Source organism: Nannobrachium achirus, assembly GCF_963921795.1.
Source record: "Nannobrachium achirus genome assembly, chromosome: 8".
In the NCBI taxonomy this organism is placed as follows: Eukaryota; Metazoa; Chordata; class Actinopteri; order Myctophiformes; family Myctophidae; genus Nannobrachium; species Nannobrachium achirus.
The window spans coordinates 52995776-53021336 of NC_137817.1; the positions used below are offsets into that span (position 1 = coordinate 52995776).

The following is a 25561-nucleotide window of genomic DNA, read 5'->3' on the forward strand; positions in this document are numbered from 1 at the left end:
TTACCGATCAATCGGCAATGGATCGGATCGGGCCGATCAAAGCGTGATCGGCGATAATCGGTGGTTTAGATCAAAAGGTAAATTCACCGATCCAATCGGATCGGTGCATCCGATCAAAGCCGTATTATACAGTGCTATTCTATTTTTCAGTCTGTTAATAAACATGTCTTTAATATGACTGAACTCAACCATCAGCTCTTGTCAGTTCTTGGATGCCCACTTGAGGGTATTGATTTCCACAGTGCTGAAGGAATAATTAGTTACTGCTATGATAATAAATACATAGTAATGCTGGTAAATAACTATAAGGCAAATATATAAATGAATTCATGAGTGAATGAATGAATTAAAGTTAAAACATTAACATTTAGAAAATATAAATAATATATAAATAATAACTTGATCGGATCGGTGATTGATCGGTATCGGGTGATCAAACTTTTGTGATCGGTGCTCGGTGATCGGTTCCAAAAAACCTGATCGGACCATCCCTAGTTAAAGCATTCAATAATTCTAGGCCTTAAACATGAAGTCATGGGCCGCTATGCTTTATAACAGACTCGACGACAAGCCCAAAAGCTTTTTTGATAACATGTCTTTGTTACTGAGTTTGTAGCGGTTCGGGTTTCGAGCTCTAACAAGTTCATGAATGGTTGTTTTTAATGATAGGCGAAAATGTTTTACTTCATTTCATCTTAGATGGTGGTCAGCCACAAACTCATCGTCTCTCTGTCTTTCCACAAAATATTAGAAAACTCTCAATAGTGGGCTCAATAAAAATGTACAAACTCCGTCCCTACTTATTAGGGCCTGCTTCATACTTTTAATGTTTGATAGGATAATTCCTGTGCCAGTCCTTTATAGTGCACCGGCTTTGTTTCAGTTTGTTCTGCATGTGCACGGGTCCCTGGCATGGAAGTGTCTTTGTGAGAAGATAATTGGAGACAGGCTGGCAAGGTGAAGTGTTTACATGTTTGTATAAAGGAAAGGGGTTTGCTTGTTTTGAGCATCCGGCTGATAAGAGCACAAGCTCTTAGGATGTGTTTCATTAATCAGTGGAGAGTTAGACCATAATTCAGCCCAGGACATTATTGAGGACAAACTAATCATACTGTGTAAAACCTACAAGTGGATGGAGATAACTATAGAGTGGCCCCCCAAATTCAAGTAGAAATGCGTGGCTATTGTTCTCAGGTTTCAGCTACAGAAGGTTAGGGCGAGCCGGGTGATGTGGGTGGAGTTAACAATCCATTGTTCACACCCCTTACCTGATTGCCTGTAGTGTGATAAACTTGGAGAGCCCTTTACTCAGATTCTTGGTTCGAGGTTTAACGACATTCAAATAGGCATATCTTCTTCAAATATTTCCAGATTTTAATTCTGTACTTTCATGATCTGCAAAAAGCTGAAAAAGACCAATGCCCCTTTGTGCCCGAAAGCAGTGGTTCTCAACCGTTTCAGGCCGTGACCCCCAAAATAATCACATTTTAACTGGGGGACCCCCCCACTCCCTGACGAGCACTAAGAGTTGAGGCATTACATTTTGTATAACATGGTTCTATTGTGAAAATAGCAGATCTACATGCTTGCGAGGCGTTGTGAGCATGTATCGGCTATTTCCACAATTTCAGCCTCTAATATTTGACCAATGTATAATATGTCATTTCAGATGTATTACAAAGTCCTTCAATTGTCACTTTAGAAATGTGCAGATACCCTCTATACACTTAAACTTCATGTTAGTTTGTTCACTGTTTAGTGAGAAAACAATGTTACACATTAAGTTAATCATCTGATGGGGACCCCCCCCAAAATAATTTGGGGACCCCCCTGGGGGTCCCGACCCACATGTTGAGAACCACTGCCCTAAAGCACTGGACTTGGTCACATATGAGTTTTCCACCCGACACAGGGACGATGTCCTACCGACGAGATGCATCATGGCAGTGACACCTGCTGCTGAGGGAGGCACATCTGTCACAGCTCTGGCAATGCCACACTGTGGCGCCCGACCCGGCAAGGCTTATTTTTTAAATAGAAGCTGGGTTCGGGCGGCCCAGCGTCTAGTCGGCGACCTGGCCAACTCGGGAACTATGTAAATAGGGAATGAATGCCCCGCCCTTTAATGCAAATCCCATTATACTGTTGTCATAGGACCCGTTTTGACCATCTGTGTCCATTTATGCCCATATATGGAGATATCTGTATCTGTCTGTCTGTCGGCGTCCATTTTATGTCCATATATGGAGATCACTGCAGATATAGTTCTGGGTCCATTTTATGCCCATATATGCCCATATATGGAGTTATCTGTCTATCTGCGTCCATTTTATGCCCATATATGGAGATCTCTGTATCTGTCTGTCTGTGTCCCTTTTATCCCCATTATGGAGATCTCTGTATCTGTCTGTGCCTCCGACTGTGTTGCAGACACATGTGCTGGTTCCCCCTTTAATGCAAACCCCATTATACCTGTTGTCATAGGACCCGTTTTGACCATCTGTTTGCCTGTGTCCATTTATGCCCATATATGGAGTATCTGTCTGTGCCTCCGACTGTGTTGCAGACACAGTGCCGGTTCCCCCTTTAATGCAAACCCCATTATACCTGTTGTCATAGGACCCGTTTTGACCATCTGTTTGCCTGTGTCCATTTATGCCCATATATGGAGATATCTGTATCTGTCTGTCTGCGTCCACTTTATGCCCATATATGGAGATCTTTGACCATCTGTTTGCCTGTGTCCATTTATGTCCATATATGGAGATATATGTATCTGTCTGTCTGCATCCATTTTATGCCCATATATGGAGATCTATGCAGACACAGTGCCAGTTCCGGAAAATGCTGATGTCAGACATCAGAATCCGAACCTGGGGTTTGCATTAAAGGGGGAACCGGCACTGTGTCTGCAACACAGTCGGAGGCACAGACAGATACAGAGATCTCCATAATGGGAATAAAGGGACACAGACAAACAGATGGAGGAGGAGACAAACTTAATGCAAACCCCATTATACCTGTTGTCATAGGACCCGTTTTGACCATCTGTTTGCCTGTGTCCATTTATGCCCATATATGGAGATATCTGTATCTGTCTGTCTGCGTCCACTTTATGCCCATATATGGAGATCTTTCACCATCTGTTTGCCTGTGTCCATTTATGCCCATATATGGAGATATCTGTATCTGTCTGTCTGCATCCATTTTATGCCCATATATGGAGATCTATGCAGACACAGTGTCAGTTCCGGAAAATCCTGATGTCAGACATCAGAATCCGAACCTTTCGTGCTGGTTACAGAAAATCGTGTATCGGGTCGGGTCGAGGCCGAGCACTGCACTACCTGCTGTGGTGGGGAACGCGTGTGCCGAATTTGAAATAGGGAATGAATGCCCCACCCTTTAATGCAAACCCCATGAATGCCCCACCCTATAATGCAAACCCCAATATACCTGTTGTCATAGGACCCGTTTTGACCATCTGTTTGCCTTTGTCCACTTATGCCCATATATGAAGATCTCTGGACACACAGTACCGGTTGCGGAAAACTCTGATGTCAGACATCAGCTCCGCATACAGGCATTCATTTTATTCCCATATATGGAGAACGCGCGTGCCGGTGGGACGAACGGTTCTCGAGATATGCGGATTACATACATACACACTCACAGAGATTTTTTGTTGACTCATGTGGCGTACGTGATGTCAGAGCCTTTTATGAGGTGATGTCACAAATCTCACAATGAGTCAGCGCTTGCACCGATTTCTGCCCCTGTATCTGCCCATATGCCCATATATGGAGATCTCTGTATCAGTCTGTGTCCCTTTTATGCCTATATACGGAGATATCTGTCTATATATGCCCATATACTGTATGGAGATCTCTGTATCTGCCCATATGCCCATATATGGAGTTCTCAGTCTTATGCCCATATACGGAGATATCTGTCGGTTCGAGGCAAGGCCCGGCACTGCAGTGATGTCACAATGAGTCAGCGCTTGCGCCCGGCACTGCAGTGATGTCACAATGACCGATTTTGCGCCGATTTCCTCCGGAACAGCCTGATGTCAACAATCAGCCCCGCATAAGGAGATTCCGAACGTTTCGCGCCGGTTAGGGAAAACCGCGCGTCGGGTCGGGTCGAGGCCCGGCACTGCACTCCGTGCCGCGGCGGGGAGCGCGCGTGCCGAATCTGAAGCCGGTGGGACGAACGGTTCTCGAGATACGCGGATTACAAACACACACGCAGAGACTTCTCGCATTTATAGATAGATAAGAATTTGTTTGAGGGACAATGAAGGAAAGGACCCTGGCAATTTAGTGAATGGAATGGAAATGTCAGCGCCATCAATCACAATTGAGGCAGAGACCGCTGAGGTACACCCAACCGTCTGCTTGTGAATTCATACAGAGAGCCAGTCCTTAATGGTGGACCGCGGAGCCGAACGCCTTATAGTGCTTAGGGCAGACAGGTAAACACTGTGATGGAACAAGTACACATTTGTTCTTTTTAACGTAAGTGCAATATAAAAGATACTCTGTAAAAGGCCTGTTTTCGGAATTTTACTTGGGTAAAAAATGTTAAAGTATTTGCCGTCAAAATATACTTACAGGATAAAAGTTTGTGTACAGTACTAAAATGTTCAAAAATGTAGAAGAATCGGTTGAAAATAGCTGATTTACAAGCTCACAATACGTTGGCTATTTTCGATTAACCAAATTATAAAAATAGGGCTTGAGTAGTTAATGCATGTTTTGAAATGATAATCTAAATCTGCAAAGTAACTACTGTAGCACAGTAACTAAAGCTGTCAAATAATCGTGTTGAAGACTTAAAGTAAGTAAAATGTACTTACTTAAATAAAGTAGCTCAATATACAGTAGCCTACTTGAGTAAGTGTAGTCAGCTACTCTCCACCACAGGGTATAAGGATCCTGCGAGACACGACCGATTTACCTATTTTACTTCTACCAATTAGTGATAGCAACACATCAGGTGGATGGCAATCTGGGTGGGTGGGAACCCATTCGGTAAAAAAAACTAAAAGGGGGAAACAAATGTCCTTTGTTTTTGCAGAATCTGTCTTGAGAGATTATTAGGTGAATGGAAACTTGCCAAGTAGGGCTGGCTGGGTGTTAGAGCAAAAGTTTGCCAATAATACCAGGCATGAAGAATCCCTCGCCATGCTATTTTAATGCTGGTGTCAGTATGTTTGGTAAGAGTCTTCCCCACAGTGTGCCGTTGTGAGCTGTCCCCTTAAAAACAGAACCTACTGTAGAGAATGGAACACTGACACATACTTTTCAGGTAATCGTGTGGTTGGAAAGACCTTTCCCACTCTTATTATTATGATTGTATTTTATTTTATTTTTCGCTAATAACATTTATTTCTTCTAACAATTATATGAGAGATAGTTTGGTAAGAAATGATGCATACTGTACATAATAATCGTCTATGTCGGGTGCAAACTAGGGATGGGAGGATAATCGTTATTATCGTTTATCGTAATAAAAAAAACACTTTGAGTAAATTTGAATTTATCGTGAAATTATCCTCCGCCATGCACTGGGATCAATTAACTTTTATTTAACAAGCTGCATATCCGGTGCCCTTTAAACCCTCTAATTGGTAAGACGGACCTGCAAATACGTACTTAAAGATGCTAAAATATGATTATCAGGTGTTATGATTATATTAGGAGGATTTTTTCCAAAAAGATTGTACAGAAAGAGTTAAAATGTGTTTTTTATGTGGCTACACCCACCAGTTCATTAAAGGGATAAGAAACCCCGCCTCTTTATTTGTTTTATGGGATTTCAGAACATGAAAAGAAATCTGAAATGTAGGCGTGGTTATCTGCTGTTGTGGGGGAGGGGGCGGAGTAATGCGTGCACATCATTGTGTTAGAACTATCAGAGAGACAGAGCGAAACTGTCGCAGTGGAGCACTTGTTGCTGTTTCCATTTCGGAATCAATTTTTAAAACCAGCCATTGGAGGTGTAAAAAGTATAAAGATTCGGCAACTCCATGTTCTATAACCAGTTAAAATGGGCAAGTATTTTACAAAGAAGCTGTCTGAGCTTTTATCCATGGACACACTTTCTCCAGCTCTGGACTGTTTACCACGGAACTGAAGAAGAAGGGACGCTAAGCTATCGCCGATAGCTATTTTCTGTGTAATGTGTGTGTGTGTGTGTGTGTGTGTGTGTGTGCGTCGTGACAGTGCGCGCGCGCACACACACACAACGTCCACACACGAAAAATAGCAGATCTACAAGCTCACAACGCGTCGCGAAAGTGACGCGTTGTGAGCTTGTATATCAGCTACGTAGCCGAGCCAATAGCCGTAGCAGCAGCAGCTTCTCATGTAAACACGTTGGTTTCGGCTCTACGGCTATTTAGCTCGGCTACATAGCTACGTAGCTGATATACAAGCTCACAACGTTGTGAGCTTGTAGATCTGCTATTTTTCGTGTGTGGACGTTGTGTGTGTGTGTGCGCGCGCGCACACTGTCACGACGCGCACACACACACACACACACTACACAGAAAATAGCTATCGGCGATAGCTTAGCGTCCCTTCTTCGGTTCCGTGGTAAACAGTCCAGAGCTGGAGAAAGTGTGTCCATGGATAAAAGCTCAGACAGCTTGTTTGTAAAATACTTTCACATTTTAACTGGTTATAGAACATGGAGTTGCCGAATCTAATCAACAAGTGCCCCACTGCGACAGCCCTACAGTCTATGCTCTGAACAACACAACGAGACGCCACAACGAGGGCAGAATGAAACCATGCCCCCCTTGATACAACTCTATATTAAACAAACGTTAATATTAATTAGATATGCCTACGTCACATTGCACAATAGAACAGTGTGAGCTAATATTTAATGAGTGGCGCGAAATATTTATTTTTGACCTAGAAACTGGAAGTACACAGAAATAGCTACAGAGACAGCAGAAAGCTCTGAATCCCCAAGCCTATGGGCAAATTGAACCATATCACTGCTCCCTATCACAAGTGACTCATTGATATCATATATATTTATAGAAAAAGTGATTTTCTGTTTCATGGCCCTTTAAGTATGCCTGGTTGTCATGGTGGGTGGTGACCCAGCTGAAGTTAGCCACACCCACAGTGTCGGGTGAATGGTAAAAGGGGAGGGGATGATTATATGATGTCATTTAATCACTGTTTTTGGATCGGCATTTTTGAGCCACAAGGTGTCAGCCTCCAGGAAGAAATACAAAATACAAAGGGAATACATAATCAATTGCTCATAAAATCCACACCAGGGGGTCTAATAAAGTAGTGTCAACCTCATAGACACACGAAAACCAGAAAAAGAACAAAACTATTGCACCTCCTCTTTAATACAGACTTTTTTTCACTCTATGCCAAATCTCTTTGCCCGAAAATAGCCAGTCTACAAGCTCACAACGCGACGAAAAGAAACACAAAAAGTCAACACATGAAGATAAGAGGTTTTCTGCCCGACAGCAACGATATGCAACGCCAGCATTTCTTGGCCTCCACTCTCAGGAAATACTGCCTGTAAAAAAAAACTATAAAATAATAATAATAAAAAAAATGTATTCACTGTAAGGGTGACACTTAAGAGATAAAAGGTACTGGGTGCGAGTTCTGCTACGTTGGCAAAAACCATGGGAAAGTTATTATTATTTATGGTGTGTTTGATAGGGACATATACAGTGTACACGGACAGGCTGAAAACGTCTGTCTAGTGCAAGTATCACAGTGCGCGGGACAGGTGTTCGTTTGTAACAGCACGCCTAGAAGGGCTTCAGTGGTGGCAAGTGACTAAGTACATTTACTCAAGTACTGTACTAGTGCGGTAAAAACTAGTTCCAACTCTTCAGGATTTCCTGATGTTTTCCTGTTTTTATTCTGTAAATGCATGTTTTCCCCTTTTCACTGTTTAGCCCTGTATTGCAAATTCTTCTCTTTTCGTTACAGAAAAGAAGTGTCACTCCTCAACACGTTTCAGTAACAAAACAGAAACTGAATCGCATTTGCGTAACAACACCTTTGAAAAATGCCCTAATTTCTCACTGACAATGTTCTGACAATGCACTGACACGTGATTATGGATCACACTGGGAAAGATGGATAACCACGCCCCGGACTCATTTTTGAAGCTTGTGATTGGCTGAACCGGAGGTAGGGAGCGCTCCATTGTAGTCACTTGGACCGCGTCCACGGCAGAGGTGCACCAAAACCTAAACCTAAACCTAACCTTAACTTTAACCCTAACCCTTAACCTAAACTCTAACCTTAACCTCAGTAAAACTAACGCTGGTGAATGTTAACCTGGTGAAATGCTAACCTGCCGACGCTGGTGAGTAGCTAACCTGCCGACGCTGGTGAAAACGAGCGCTATATACCGTTTCCATCCATCTTCTCCAGTGGGATCCGTAATCAGGCTGCACTGACAAAAATGTTGTCAGTGCAAGTTGTCAAGTCAGTATTTAATACTGACTTGACAATGGCAGGACTAAGTATAGTACTTTATTCACAGAGTTAATGTCCTATAATGTTATTTTCCACCACTGGGTCTCAGTGGGTCTGGCATCATTGAAGTAGTGAATCCCTTGCAAATAAAATACGATAGGGAGCGACTTCCTTACTCTTACAGAGAAAAGCAAATTGGATTCATTCTCCACAGACTGAATTCCCCAAAGGACAAAATAAGGAATTGCTGTTGAATTGTTTCTTGTAATATAAAACCAGCTCAAATGTGACATTATGAGCTTTGCTTTTCCCAGTCTTGTGTCTTCTAATCCTATGTGGTTATCTAATATCCTGTCTGTGTTTCTTTTTTTTCTTTTTTTTCCTGTTACCAATATCTACTGTGCATTCAAACAAGACCTGTGCGTTGTTCTAATAGAAGTGGCGGAAGTGACGACACGGGTGAATTTTAACCTGGTGAAAAGCTAACCTGCCGACGCAGGTGAGTAGCTAACCCTCCGACGTGGGTGAATGTTAACGTCTATGCCTAAACCTAACACTAACCTCAGTAACCGTGACGTACGCTCATAGTCAAAAGAATGACTCGTCGAAAGAGCAAGATTTACCCTTTCTCTTCGCAGATGAGTAAGCCTGGCTACGCAAGGTTATGCTGGTGGTGACGTACAGCGGAGAAAGAACGTGGGGCAGATTATGTAATTCTGAAAGAGAGGGTGTCGCGTTGTACGCAGCGCGAATGCATTGAATGGCTTTGACGCAACCTGATAAATCCTCCGGTGTTGGTGTGCCTGTGGGCTATGACTCTGAGAGTGCACTAAATGGAAGCGGCCCCTGAAATGAAAAGGTTTGAGAACTGGTGACATACAGTAATAGCTCCTTTTCAAAGCTGATCTGAACTCGGCACCCCGCAGGTGAACCTGAAAGTGAATCAGCAGGGAAAAAAATAAACTCTCTGTTCTCTTTTCTTTGATTTATTGGGAAGAAAACGGGACTGGGCTCTCTTTCTACTCCACTCTGACTCAACACAGCTCAGATAGGGGGCGCCCGCTGGCCTGGTGGTCAAGGCGCATACCACATACTAGGCAATGATGCCTGCTGGCGTCGCCGGTTCGATTCCCGATCCGGGCGACCTTTGCCACATGTCATTCCCCATCTCTCTCCCCATTTCCTGTCAGTCTTCTATCCTATCAAATAAAGGCATAAAAAGCCCAAAAACAAATCTTAAAAAAAAAAAAATCGTTTTCAGCGATAACAAAATATTCCGAGTTTTGGGTCTGAGAGGCTACATCTCAACAAATGCCCAAATATAATGGACCTCGATATGAAATAGGTTGAAAAGCACTGCTATAGATAGATAGATAGATATATAGATACGGTCATACTGTATATTGCAATGTTTACCTCGTTGCGTACATACCAAAACGAGTGTCTAATTTCATCACTTCAGTGAGTAATATCATTTGCATTCATGGCTGGACTGTCGACGCCATTCTCACTCAATTTAGTCACACAAGCTCTTGTCAATACTTTTCATTGGTTCAATATTGGTTCAATAGAAACCACTTTCAACAACAACGCGTCTTGAGCTTGCCTTGTAGATTTGCTATTTTCGCTATACTTTTGTGTCACTCTGTTGTATGAATAAATACATACGAGATACAAGGTTTCAGCCTGACCTTCCACAAAGTATCTTTAACGTTACCTGTTTGTCTTCCAGCCATGGAGGTTCATACAACAACCCGTGGCTGGGGCTTCTATGCATCCACTGTGCGCGATCTCTCTCTCTCTCTCTCTCTCTCTCTCTCTCTCTCTCTCTCTCTCTCTCTCTCTCTCTCTCTCTCTCTCTCTCTCTCTCTCTCTCTCTCTCTCTCTCTCTCTCTCTCTCTCTCTCTCTGGGGTGCTCTCTCTGCCATCTACCTCCTCCCAGGCACAAAGCAACAACAGAACCATGGGATATTTCTAGGAAATTGTTCCCTTTGAGCACTTTCAAAATGATAGTGGACACACACATACACACACGCACCTGGTCTGCACACGCGCATGCACGCACAGACTCACAGACAAATGCACAGTTGCAAGGAGGTGAAGCAGAGTGAGGGAAATGTTGCATGTCGCCTTTTAGTTTAACTAGCCCTTACCCGTTCAAAGATATGAGCTCCAAAATGATGTGCAGTGTGTGGGTTATGGGATGTGCACTGTGCATACAGTATATGAGGGATGGAAAGTAACTTTAACTGGTGCTTGCATGATAATATGTAGAAGCATCAATGTAAGAAATACCCGTTTCGTTTAATTGGTATTTTCTTCTTTAAAACCTTGAAAATTGTGTAGCATTGGGATACTGATAAATAGGAGCTTATGTTAGCTGCAAACCAGAACACAATGGATATAAAATAAACATGCTCTAAAAATTCACACGTATGCCTCTTCGATTCCTCTTCCCCTGTACGTGAAACTGACATTTATTTTTCATTTTCTTTTCTTTTTTCCTATTGATTTCTCTGCGCGGGAAAACCCTCCCTTGGCATCTGTCAACAACAGCCTCTATTATAATTGGATAGATTTCAATCATTTTCCCCCGCATTAGTGAACAATTGATTTGATTGTTTCTCCTGTTTCAAAGCTCTATGACATTTCTTCCAAACTATGCCACTGGCCAAAAGCAAGTCTTTACTGAGTTACAAACTCACAACGCCTCACAACACCTGTGAGCTTGTAGATTAAATGTAAAGCCAAATGTAAAGCCAACTCCTACAATTCCAAGTGCTTATCAGGGTGGGGGGTCCCAAGTTCAAATATGACCATTTTTGTGTTGTCAGTCACGGCCTGAGAAGCTTGAGAACCACTGCACTAAATCACGGGCTCGGTGGCCCCTGGCTCCAACAACCACCACCATCTCCAAACCTTACTTTCTAACCACCTGCCCACTATACCAAAGCTTACTTTCTAACCACCTGCCCACTAATACCAAAGCTTACTTTCGAACCACCTGCCCACTATACCAAAGATTACTTTCTAACCACCTGCCCACTATACCAAAGATTACTTTCTAACCACCTGCCCACTATACCAAAGATTACTTTCTAACCACCTGCCCACTATACCAAGACATCAGAGACGCATACTTCCCACAGATTACATACGCCCGAAATGAGTTTGAAAACATGACCAATGACAAAAAACTCCCATACCTACTGGGAGAAATACAACAATGTGCGAACACAGCAGCAAGATTTGTGGACTGTTGCGATAAAAGAAGGATAGAGACTGGAACACAACCACTCTAAGGACTAAAAACCATGGATTGACATCTAGAGACCTACTGCACATACAGTATGAAACAAAGTAGCTACCTTTTTTTTTCTTATACAATTTAAATTGTATTGAGAAAAAACAATGCTGCTATTTGTTCCAAAAGCTTTATACCCTGTATATATAAAATTAGATAAGATGCAATTGGAAATTGCAAGTGTGGTTGCCAACGAGACTATTCTGCAGCAAGCTAACTGTCATGTGAAGCTCAACCAATACCCGAGCTAGCAGTTGTTTTTCCTCCAATTTCCAATTGCATCTGATTCAAGTTAAAAACCTATTCACAAAAACAAGTTTATCTAGAAAATAATTCCCCTCGACTACAGTGTGTTGCCCTGCTGGGCAACCACACTAATGACACAATGCGACATAGCTCTGTTTACACCATGCTGTACCCACTCCAACTATATATCTCTGGTGTCGGGCCGAAACCTCCCAACTCCAAAATGTTCATTTTCGGGAAAATGTGCTCAAGTGGAGTTAGGAGGTTTTGACCGAAGCACTTTTTACTACTTTTCATTGGTTCAATATTATTTTAACCAACACACAGACGTAAAGGGTGTTCAATAGCCCTGAATTATGCAAAGAAAATCTAAAACCTCAATGGAGTTGTTCCCTATTTTCAACAGTTTTTATTTTATTTTTGACACTTGCTTTGGCAATGTAAACGTACATTTTCTCATGCCAATAAAGCTCTTTTGAATTGAATTGCTTTGCTTACCGGTCATGTAGCACTTGATCTCCAGGTTGTTGCTGAGCGGGTCGTTGCTCTTGAACATGTAGAGGTTGAAGGGAACGATGTGGTTGGCGTTGAGGCGGCTCCACACCTCGTGGTCGGGCGTGGTCCAGCGGCCCGCCAGCACGTCGTAGTCGCGGCGGCCCATGTGCACCAGCCGGCTGAGCGGCTCGTACAGCCCGCCCTGGTAGCCCACCACCAGCTGGAAGCTGGGGTTGGTGTCCAGGTACACCTCGCCGAACGCCGTGTGGAGAACCTGTCGTTGGAGGAGAGGGTGGTGGGAGATAAATGTACGTGTTTCACTCAGTGGTGTAAAGTAACTAAGTGAATTTACTGATGTATTGTACTAAAGAGTAGTTCACTCCCAAAATTACTTTTTTTCTATTCATTACTCATGCAATGAAGCCTTGAATTCAATAATATTTTTAGTTTTTGTCGCGTTCTTAAGACTATAATTTGATTACAATGAATTTACCCCCATTGATTCCGCAACATGTTTTGGGTCATGTTTATCGTCTTGATTCAATATTTAGATATTGGATATTCATTTTATCAGAAGTGCCCCATTCCAAACCCTTTGTAACTTCAAACTCCATTTTGACCATGATAAATTCATCGAAAACACCTGTATCGCACAATCAATATCTAGTGCTTTTTGATGTTATACAAGGTTCAATGAAAAAAAGAAAGAAAAAAAATGAAATAACTAATCAAAAAAAAAACAAGGCCCCCTCACAGGAAAGCAGTGTGAGTGGCCAGAAGCAAGGACAGATGTTTTTGATGAGTCTATGGTTCAAATGAGTTTGAAGTTCAGATGCGTTTGCAATTTGCGATATTTTTCAAGTGATCCCACAATAGGAGGAGAACCTTGTATAACATCACCAAGTACTTGATATTGATCGGACGATACTAGACAAAACTGGAAATACCACTTTTAAGCTTTGTTTAATACAACGAGAGACACTTCAACATCAATTCTTTGTTCAGTCCTGGAGGGATTTTCAGTCGGCAGAGAATTAATCCAATTTTCCTCTCTCTCTATTAGGAATCACTCCTTTTTATGTTGCCTTTTATTTGCAAAGGATCCACAACTTCAATGGCCCGAAACCAGTGGTGAAAAGTACATTTACGATACCATTTTGAGGCACTTATACTTTACTCGTGTACGGCCATTTTAATCTCTTCTGATCGACTAAATCATAGGCACATATTGTACTTTTCTCTGCACTACTGTTATTTGAATTTAGTTACAAGTTAGATTTACTGTAGATTATTATTATTACAAAATATACATAAACCAATTAAGCCATATTTTATGCTTCCTCTATTCAAAAATAGCCGATCTACAAGCTCACGACCAATTCAGATGCAACCCCTTGTGAGCTTGTAGACCTGCAATTTTTTTGAAAGTTTTCAACACATTTTCTGGTGGAAATCTCCAAAACTTTTTTCAGGATTCAAATTCAAAAATATCAAAAATAGTATAGATCTCCGTATTACGAGCTTGCGAATCTGCTACTTTTGATGCTTTTGAAGCAGCTGAGCGTTCATTTACAAAAACAAAAAAAACAAACCCAAAAAAGTATTTCTTCCACCATTATGTTCACTTCACTGGCTCCCCATTGCCTTCGGGACCCAATACAAGATTTCCCTCCTTACATCTATGGATGTATAGAGGTTAAACCTACCTCTTTAACCTCTATACCTCTCTGTTCTTGCCCTGTGTTGTTTAGTTTTAGTCTTGGACCCGTTTTAGTATAACAAATCGATTGTCTGCCTATTGCTGTTTTTATGCCTTGTTTTTAACCCTGTACTGTAGCACTTTGAGATTCTTTTTGAATGTAAAGTGCGTTATAAATAAAATGAATTATTATTATTAGGGCCCGAGCACACACAGTGTGTGAGGTCCCTATTGTAATTGCAAAGATTATTATTATTATTCCCAAATAAGAATCGCGTTTTTGAGGCGCAAAACATTCTCCAAAAGTTGTGCAACTTTGCAAACACATCACAAGTGGCGAAAATTTACGTATTTAAAAAGAATCAAAAGGGGGCGTGGCCTAATGGCTCAATAGCGCCCCCTACATCATTTTCCGCATAGACGGTTACAGAATAAAGTTTCACCTACACGTACGAAAATCAGTACACACCTGTATCATGTCCGGACTTACAAAAAAGTCTCTTGGCGCCATGTCCGAAACAAACAGGAAGTCAACCATTTTGACTAATTAGTGGCGTTTTGGCGCATTTTTGTCTGTTTTCACAGGTCGCACTTTAACGAACTCCTCCTAGGGGGTTAATCGGATCAACTTCAAGTTCGCCCGGCATACTCAAGACACCTTAACGATGAAAAGTTGTGCGAATCGTGAGTTTTGGTAAAACGGCGTGCCCGTGGCGAAGCGTCAAACTTCCTTCAGGAAGTGCCCTTCACCAAACAGGAAGTGCCTCTATAAATCATGTCCCGTTTGTCGTACAGACTCGTGGCTGGTGTCATATGACTTGATTAAGAGTCCTTAACCATATTTGGCACTTCCTTTGCCAAACAGGAAGTGCCCTTCGCCAAACAGGAAGTGCCTCTATAAATCATGAACCGTTTGTCGTACAGACTCGTGGCTGGTGTCATATGGCTTGATTAAGAGTCCTTCAGCTTAATTGGTATAACTAGCCCCTCCCCCTCTTCTGATTGGCTGCTGCCCCTTGTGACGTGGGTAGAGCTGCGAGGGCCCGGTCATCGCTTGCAGCTTTAATTATTATTATTATTACACATAACGCACCTGCTTGATCATGATGCCCGAGCCGCTGAACACGGCCAGCGGCGTGCCGATGTTGTCGCAGGCCACGTAGAACTCGTCGCCGCTGCTGAGCTCCATGGCGAACAGGTGGCCCTGCAGGTCGTAGTAGAGCGAGGTGATCTCGGAGCTGGAGTGGTTGTACATGTGGGTGACGCGGGTGGGGCTGGACAGGTCGGCGTAGAAGAACTGCAGGTGGTGCCCCACGCTGGCCTTGCTGGACACCCGCCGGCCCAGGCCGTCGTAGCGGTACCTATAGCGGATGTTACGGGTGCAAACGGTTTAAGTTTACAACTAATTGAGTACCTGAGACGAACAGTATAAGTATAAGTCCATATTTGATTTTTTTTGAATATATATATATTTTTGGATTTACCAGACTGTAAACAACAAACTAGTCATTTTTAATCTGTTAAATTGTTAATGCAATCCCACCTCATTTTGTTTAATTGTCAGTTTTAATGTTATCTGCTCCCTTTGTCTGCTGAATATTGCTTGTACGGACTTATACTGTTGTTCCACAAACTGCTGGAGATATACTGTTTTTCCACTTTCCATAAGTATAATGTCTTATAATTCCTAATATATATGAGTTAAGTAAAAAACTCTAACTCAACAAAATGAGGGGGGAGTGCATTAAGACTTTAAGAAATTAAAAACTTCTAGTTTGTGGTTTACAGTCTGGTAAATAATAAAATGTCTTTATCCAAAAAAATAAATAAAAAAAATACGGACTTAGACTGTTATTCGTCTCAGGTACTCAATTGACGACTTAACACATTTACTGTTATCAAATCTATGCATTGACTGCCTTACCCGACTTAAAGGGGAGAACCACCCATTTTCAATATTGATATTAATATACCTTAGTTTGAGTTGTTATGTGGAAATAAGAAAGAAATCCCCCCCCCCCTGTGTTCTGTGTTGCCTAGATCTGGAGGATTGATTTTGGGGTTTGGCTTGCAAAGTACACCACGATGATGTCATCACAGTTTTAACTTTCGGTCTCTGTGGCCTTTGTCAGGTATTGATTTTTTATGTATTTTTCTGTTACAAAGAACAACATCACATGTACAGTAGTCACATTTAAGATGCAGCAGGGCACAGGTCCTACAGTTAGAACATCATGCCCAACAGGCATGATGTCCTTGGCACTCAATTTACAGACATAGCAACAATAACAAAAATAAAAATTGTTGCATTTAAAAGAAAAAATAAATAGAAAATACACAATATGCTCAGCACAGGGAGAAAGTGGGGGTGGTTGCAAGGTAAGGTCTTGCCTGTCATATGGGAGAAGTGATGACTACCTTCTCCTCTGGCCTCCTGAAAGGTGAATTTTCAGGGCCGTTTTGAAGGAGGCCATCGATTTACATGTTTTAAAGGGAATAAATAGTCAAGGAATTCCACACTTGAGTGGCAGTGTTGTATAATGTATGTTGTATACTCATTCTATAGGCGAAAACCTTCAAAAGGTCTATGTCAAAATGCCAAGCTCACAGGCACAGCACTCTCTCTCCACAACGTAGTCATACAACTAAGTATAATGTCGTAATGCTTAACACACGGGTGACTAACGGGTCATTTTGACCGATTTTGAGATCGCAAAGTGCAATAACTCTCACCGTGAAGGTCTCAGAAATGTCCCCTTCCATGACTTTTCCTAAATACTCAATACATATGTTCTCGTTTTTTTCCCCCTTCTGAAACTAATATACCATTACCACTCTGACTGTTAGTTATCGGTCATAAAGACAGGTCTCACCCATTCCTCCCCCTCCCAAGTAGAGAATTTCACACCTTTTGCGCTCCCCATTTGAGAGGTCAATTAAAATGCTAATTCACATTTGGAAGACAATAGAACCCCCGCTGGCAGCAGGGGAGGAGATGTTGCTCTCCTGGGCCAAAAGGGAGAGAATGTACCTGTCAATTTGACTGCTAAATGCAGTCAGAGTGGAAGTGACTTTTTTTTTCAGTCACCCGAGTGTTAATCAGGGGTCTTCATATTCAACCTTTTTTTCTAAGAAAGCCTTCCATGCAACCTGATAAGAGGCTTTCAGAGCGAGCTGATTGTCTCATCAATGTCTGTCGGCTCGGCTGTTGGAGAGATTTGAGGTGAGCTTGATGAAGTATTCCACTGCTTTGGTGTCAGTGTTGTGTACAGTAAATGGGTTGCTCCTGTCTTAAATAAAACCTTTGCATCGTGGCTGAGAGCCGTGCAGCCTCGTTCTTGTCAAACATCATTATCTGCGCTGGTCAGCGCCTCATCATTTATATGTTGGTGACTCCAACGTGTTTTGTGTTTACCCGAGTGTTGTGTAAATTGAAATGTTTGTTTCTTTACAAATTGCCAATCATTGCTAATAAATGTGCATTTTCAGACATCATTTATTTTGGATCAAAACAAAATGATGATGATATGCATGTAGATGGAGCTGGTGACTTTGAAGGCTAGTTCACTACTGAAATGATAGAAAATGTTGGCGACACAGCACTTGTGAATTGCCATTTTCTTGAGATAAAAAGGTCAAAGACACTAAAGCGTGAGTGTGTTCCTATCTTGGACTGAAGTTACTACACAAAACATACAGAAAAAACATTCCTGTGAACCAAAAACTTGGACGCTTTTTTTTTACACACACAAAACATGCTTATCAATTATTTGATTAATCGAAAAAAGTAACAGACAGAATAATAGCAGAATCTGCATCCCCTAACCCATTGGTTCTCAAAGTTCGAGGGGGTCCCTATAACTAAATGATAGTTAGGAACATAATGGTCCCTTATAGGTATTTAACTCTGAGAGTGTAGAAATAAACACTCTTGAGTTAAATTAACTTTGATTTTACAATAGGAGCTTCCCCGGATGGACGTAGCGAGTGGAAGGAACACGTTCTTCCAACCAGTTCCTTTACCCTCCATCAGGCGCCCTGGCTGGGCAGGGGGAGGGATTATAGAGACCAGGACTATAGCATGTTTTTGTGAGGGTACCTACCCTAGGAGACACGGGGAGAACATGCAAACTCCGCACAGAAAGGCCCTTTTCGCCACCAACCCCACCAACCCCCGCCCATCACCCACCTGATGCTCCAGCCGCTGGCCCTGTTGTAGACCCTGACCAGCAGGCCCGCCGAGTTGTAGTCGAAGAGGTCCTGGCCGCGCTGCCTCAGGAAGCCGTCCTCGTCCAGGCGGTACGCGGTGTCGCCCAGCCGCGTGATGCGGTCGCGCGCGTCGTAGCGCAGCGGCGTGAGCCGCGCCGTGTTGCCGGGGCTCAGCAGGTGCAGGTTGCCGTTCAGGTCGTAGCTGTAGCGCCACAGCGGCCGGTCGTTCACCGACACCACCTGCAGCTGGCCGTCGGCGTCGTACTCGTAGGTGTAGCGGGTGGTGTTGGCGTAGGGACCCACCTGTGGTGTTGGTTGGTGTGTTTTTGACGACAGGACATTTGGGGTTTTAGTTTCGGTCACTGGTCGTTTGAAGGATATGTGATTTAGTTTTACGTCCAATGTAATTGTGATGTCCACGTGAAATAAATAAACACAGGAGTGTCCACACTTTTTTCAAAGGGGGCCACATTAGAAAATACCCAAGGGCCGACTTTATCTCCTGACACAATGTACTTTTGGTTGGACCGTAACAAAGTCACATACTGTACATATGCATCACAATTACAATATTTAATTTAACTATCATCATAAATATTTTAATATCAACGATCTTTTGTCAGGTGCATGTGCTCTAAACAAAACACAAATAACTCACATCACCAAATGTAACCAGACTTGCAAGGTAAGAAACACAACAAAATAGCCTTTCTTTGACCCCTTCAGAATGAGACAACAGGGAACAAGGAATCCTGACAAATTATACTATGAAATACTCTTGTTTGACGGGGCTGGCGGGCCGTTCCCGTACAAAATTTGTCATCGGGCCGGATTTGGTCCCTGGGTCGCACTTTGGACACCCCTGATCAGGGACGTGCTGGGCACCTGATTCAACCCGGGAAAAGGAGTTGGAGAGGCTGCTGCTACTGAAAGATTTGCCATTTCAGATCATGACAAGTGACATGCCAGTGGGCCAATTACATGAGTTATATTTCGTCATTGTCGGGTGGAAACCTTATATGTCCAAAACCATTTTAAAAATGATTTAAACTAGTGAAAACAGCCGATCTACAAGCACACATAGATCTGCTGTTTTCACTACTTTTGTGCAACGGCCTTGTATGATGAAGCAGGTCTTTACTTTGCGAAAAAAATGTACAAATTTGAAACTTGGAGATACCAGGTTTCTGCCCGACAGTGACGATTTACTTTGTTGGCCGCCCAGCCCCCAAAATGGAACGAAGGCCGACATTTTATTTGTATTTTTTTTCCTAATGGCTGGCCTGGACCAGCCCGGGAATGAACAGGCCGTTCGGGAGTTGTCCCGCTTTTCCCAATGGCCAGCACGTCCCTGCCCCTGATATAACATGACATACCTTGAGCTCCTTGGCCACCACGCGGCCCATGTTGTCGTACTGCACCATCATCCAGTACATGAGCGAGCGGAAGATCTCGTACTGCAGCTCCTTGACGCGGCCGTAGGCGTCGAAGTGCTTGGTGTGCGTCATCACGGCCGTGGTGATGATCTGGTTGATGTCGTAGTAGATGACGCCGAACTTGCCGAACTGCTCCGCCTTGCCCGACACGTCGTCGTAGCGGTACAGGTCGATGGGCAGCGGCGTCTCGTTGATGACCGCCTGCAAATTATTGATTAATGGATAACCTTATCAATTTATTGGTTAGATGATATTAAGTTCTTGTCCAGAACCAGAACTGCGCTATTTACTGCTCTTTTCCTGAAAATGTCCTGCAAATGCATTTTTTCTACAGGTTTCTTTCCCTGTTTTGCCTTTCTAATTTTTATGGAGAATGGAGCGTATTATGAAGAAACCACTCCATTCCCATTGAAAAGCAGAATCCACCCTCATAGGTAGATTTAAACTTCTACCGGTAAGTCAGAGGAGGTCATAAAAATAGCAAAAATAGCTGATCTACAAGTTCAATGTTCTGCCAATCTACTGGAAATCTACTGTCTTACCAATGGCAGGGCGTGTGTGAAGTTTTGAAATGGCACATCTGTACATTCACTAGGCCAAAAAAATAAAATAAAATAAAATATATCAAAAATGTAAAAAAAAGAAGAAAAGATTAATTATAATCGTTTAATTTAACAATTTTGCTGCCATTTTAAACATAGATGTAGTAAGCAGCTGCCAAATTGTCCTTACCTTTTAACGTGGGCACGTGCACGCATAGTGCATGATCTGTGCGCGACTCATGTAGTAGACCGCTAGACAAGATGACAGCTTTCGAATAAAAAAAAATCCATTGGAATAGACAAATCCGTTGCCAGGCTGTTACCCCTGCTGTATCCGCCGGTGTTACATAAGAAAACATTGGAAACGGCCAGTTGTGCGCTATGGTAACACGTGGACACGTTCGCGCACATAGCAGACGATATGTGCGCGGATCATATGCCAGGCGGGCACAAGAATCAAACAGCTATCTAATAAAAAAAAAACGCGTGAAAAAAGACGATGAAATGACCGTGCTGCTCCTTCCTCTGTTTACAATGTAAACAGATGGGACAGAAGCTACGATTGGGCCTTGGACAGGATACGGAAACCTAGATCCGGTCAGAACCGGAAATACGGCAGGATACAGTTAGGAGGCGGACCTAAGACTCCGAAGCGGCTATATACAGCGATCATACTTTTAATTGTTTCATAATGATTAAAGCTAATACATTTCCGGGAACGACGGGCATCGCAGCGTGGTACAGCGGGAAATCAACGGTTTCGACGTGGATCGCGGGAAATTAGTTAATAGAATGATTTCTTTTTGTAATTCTTTGCAATTAATGGATTTTAGATGAATCATTAACCTCCCTATACCTGCATGCTGGTGACGCGGAAGCTGTTGTCGTAGACGTAGTCGAAGCGGGCGTTCACCATGCCCTCCTCGCTGAAGCGGAAGATCTGCCGGTCGATGAGCGGGCCGATCTGCCGGTAGCGGATGGTGCAGGTGAAGCCCTCGCTCTGCAGGTTGACCGTCTTCAGCATGCCCGCCACCTCGTCGTAGGAGAAGGCCACGCGCGTGGTGTCGTACAGCACCTCCAGCAGGCGCGACAGCTTGCCGTACCTGTAGATGACCCGCCTCCCCGTGCCCATGTAGGTGGTCTGCAGCAGCTGGCCCTCCTCACTGTAGTCCTGGAGGCAGGGGTGTTAAAGTGTAGGCTAAGTGATTTCATTTAAAGATGGGGTGCCATGATTTTCCCCCCCTCTAAAACATGATCATCAACTATTATGTTATACTAGGAGGAAGATTTTTTCCCAAAAAAGTGTACAAAGAGTTAAAATTGGGCTTTTATGTGGCCACACCCACCAGTTCATTAAGTATGCCTGGTTGTCATGGTGGGTGGTGACCCAGCTTTCATTTGCTTCGTTCTATTGTTTTATCGTGTTTACCGTGCTAAAATGTGGGGCATGCGTACGCATGGGGGCATGGGTACAAGTGGCTAAATATGTCTTTTTAGAAACAATAAGCTAGCAGTTTCTTTATTGCTATTTACAGTAACACTTCTAGCCCCCATAAGTCACATCCAAGATCCAACCATGAAAGGTTGCGTTGTATCTTGGGAATGGGCTTATTCTGTGTAAAATGACATATTTAGCCACTTGTACGCATGCCCCCAAACACTGAAATAAGAATCTCTAAAACAATAGAAAGAAGTAAATGAAATCATTTTAACACTCATCTTTTATATTCTTTAATTATTATTCGGTTTCGAAAAAGAAAAGAAAACAAAACTGTGCTTCAGTTCAATTCATGTATTAATTGATTAATCGATCGCTAAAGTTTTCGACTATCAATGAATGAACGAGTCGTGACCTACCTGGAAGACGGTGGCGTTGCCCTCGGGCGGCCGGTAGGCGTTGCGGTAGTATCCGATGGAGCGCGTGGTCTCCAGGGTCTGCCGCGCCACGTTGGGCATGGTCACCGAGGAGAGGCGGTCGTTCTTGTCGAACTCGAAGATGTACTGCCTCTGGCTGTAGAGCAGCAGCACCATGGACTGTGTGGGGGGGAGAGGGGAACGTTTATTTAATGCTCAACAGCAGGGACGTGCAGAGAATGTTAGAGGGGCAGGGGCTGACTAGCCTGACACTCAGCCTGAATTGACATTTCGTTTCACTCCATTATTCAGTCTGAGGTTGCTCCCACCCAGGGCGATTGCTGGGATGGGTGTTGCCAAAGAGGCAGTCTTCAGCGATTGGTTCACCGTCTGACCAACACATGACATAGTGTCGTTATGTGTGGCTGGCTAGTGGCTAGCCTGTTGCTTGCTAGTGCTACTTGCTAACCAAAGAAACAGGCAGAATAGGAGCACTAAGAAACTAGTAATCAAACAACATAACATGCCTGCTACTGGTGTTTCATAGCGAGCTCGATACGATCACATTTTACCGCAATTTACCGCATTTTACCGCGACGCGATGTGCGGTACGGTACGGCGGCGGCGCTGGTTTACTTGGAAACGCACATGAGTTTTGGGAAACCCCCACCCACGCTGATCACAAGACGCTGATTCACGACACTGATTCGCCGTACGGATTTTCGAACGAGGAAAGCCTCTTCAATGAGACCAATTCTAGACCCCTGAATCGCCAAAATAAAAATGTAAAGGGGTGTGGCTAGCGATTCAGGGTCTGGAACTAGGCTAGGGGCTGACATTTCTAGAAGGGCCTTTTGGTGGAAATATCGAAAATAGCCGACCTGCAAGCTCACAACGCGTCGGGCTGCGACGAGAGTGATCTACAAGCTCGCAACCCTTGCATATTGGTTTGTATGTCTGCTGTTCTCCAGAAGTGTCCCGCAGATAATTCTACAGTAAATTATCGCGGAAATAGGTGGATAGTTTCATCGTTTGACAGCACAATCGTCAGTGTATTTTGGATTCATGTCAATTTATGTTTTCAGATACCACTTGAGCCGTCATTACCTTTTTCCCCTCTATACCAAAGCTCTTTGCCAAAAATAGCCGATCTACAAGCTCACAACGCCTCGCACTGCGAGGCGTTGTGAGCTTGTAGATCAGCTATTTTTGGCTACAGTTCTCACAATATGGACACTAGGGTTCAAGTTGTTAATATAAAAAGGATTGGAATCCCAGTGATTAGGATAAAAAAAAAGGATTGGAAGATTTGGAGGACCCCCTGTAGTAACTCTAAGGACCCCCTAGGGTTCCCGGACCCCCGGAGCCCCTGTTGAAGACCCCTGGTTTAAAGTATTTTTTTTTTTTAAATCATTGTAATATGTGTTTAGTAAATTATATTATTATTATATTTTAAAATGAATGATAAAGTAGGCTATATGTTTAGGCTTTCTACTGGCTGTACAGAGCGAAGACGCGCCCTCCAGCCAATAGCATTCATTTCTGGAGCGGATATAGAAAGATGGCGGATTTGCACTCGCTGAAAAACAGGCTTCATTTATGGTCTGTAGCAACCAATGGCGTGGCTCTGTCCATTTCTTTTTTACAGTATATGGTTTCTCCCCCCAGCGGATGCCCCGTTTTAACCCATTTAGGTCTCGAATTATTAAATGATTTAACTATTGAAAAATAACATTTATAACTCAAATTTTGCTTCTGGGATGTCCCTGGAACTAAATATTTTGAGATGGGGGTCCGTGGCCAAATACATATCATTTTGGGGGTCCTTGACATGAAAATGTATGAGCACCAATGACATAGAAACATACCGGTAGGTTTTTCAAAAAACCTTAGAAGGATTTAGAAGACACTTATAGAATCGGGTCAGAATATTCAAAGACTTGCACAAATCTCCACAATTCAAAAAATAAAATAAAAATTGCAGATCTACAAGCTTGCAGCGCGGCACTCGGTGACGCGCTGTGAGCTTGTATATCTGCTGTTTTTCAATAGTTAAAGCATAAAATAATACATATTAATAATAATGCGTACCCGATCAAAGTGGGTTAAAGACCGCCACAAAATAACACCCCTTTATAAAAAAATAACTAGCAATGATGCCGCTATAAAACTATACAAGGGGCAAACGGCCACGGGGTCGAGACATAAATAATTCAAAGGAGTTTTTTAACGAGTGGCTCTCACCATTACCTGAGCACTCTCACAGTGCTCACAGTCATTGAGTAAATGTGTTTTTATAGGGGGTTGGCGATCGTACTGTACAACGGATTGGGGCGTGGCATGGCCAGGGTGTCATGGGGGTGGAAAGTGGGACTGAGTTACTAGAGCCCAAGGTAGAGGGGCCTTTAGCTATTGAAAAATAGCAGATCTACAAGCTTGTAGATCTGCTATTTTTTAAAAGACGTGAAGATTTTAGCAAATCTTTGAATATATGTATTTTTTAAGCGAACATTTGTAACTCAAATTTTGCTTCTGGGGTGGGTCCCTGGAACGAAATGTTTTGAGATGGGGGTCCGTGGCCAAATACATTTCATTTGGGGGGTCCTTGACATGAAAAGGTTTGAGCACCACTGACATAGAAGGATTTGAAATATTCAAAGTTTTCACGATTTTTCTAAAAATGCAGATCTACAAGCTCGAGTGCCGCGCTGTGAGCTTGTATATCTGCTATTTTTCAATAGTTAAAAGCACAAAATGTGAGTGAATCCTTGTACCCATCCCGGGCCCAGAATTTGGTGCGACACCCCTGGGGCGTGGCACGGCGCGAAAGGACAAACAAAATGTCCAAAGGCACAAACCACAAATTAGGCATCCGACCGAATCCAATTTAACGTCTTGAAAGGGATATCTGCCGACGTCCCCACTGACATTAAGATGTCTGTAAGAGATGATTTCACACGCACGCCGTGTCTTGTTCCATGTTTTTGCGCGAATCTTTTGATCTGCACAGCATGACGGCGCTTAAAATCTTTAACGAGTCGCCAGGCTCCACATCAGCAAATAAATTATGTACTTTAAATCATTTCTGGGGCTGTCACAACACGCTGCCAACGGCTCCGCGCTTAGCGGCGGCTGTAAAATCGGCTTCAGAGACTATTTAACGGGGTGACTCGCTGCCGTTTGGATATCAATGTTAAATCCATAGAGCCCTTTTAAATTTCTTCCATAGACATCTTTCCTTTAATCCGTTTACACCGGGAGCGCATTATTACGCCTTGTTTTATGCTTTAACTATT

General features: G+C 43.1%; 1 protein-coding gene across 6 annotated transcripts in view; it reads right to left on the reverse strand.

The window, feature by feature from the left end:
* The window catches only part of tenm4 (teneurin transmembrane protein 4), a gene marked incomplete at both ends in the record, with an annotated part of 418773 nt that overhangs the window by 22070 nt on the left and 371142 nt on the right, over positions 1 to 25561 (reverse strand). For all 6 annotated transcript variants that reach the window (XM_080731250.1, XM_080731249.1, XM_080731248.1 and 3 more), the window contains 6 exons: positions 12529 to 12799; positions 15318 to 15585; positions 18414 to 18736; positions 19810 to 20070; positions 21268 to 21582; positions 22269 to 22445. In XM_080731250.1, coding sequence (XP_080587376.1) covers positions 12529 to 12799; positions 15318 to 15585; positions 18414 to 18736; positions 19810 to 20070; positions 21268 to 21582; positions 22269 to 22445 — 1615 coding nt within the window. The remainder of the gene's footprint in view (positions 1 to 12528; positions 12800 to 15317; positions 15586 to 18413; positions 18737 to 19809; positions 20071 to 21267; positions 21583 to 22268; positions 22446 to 25561) is intronic.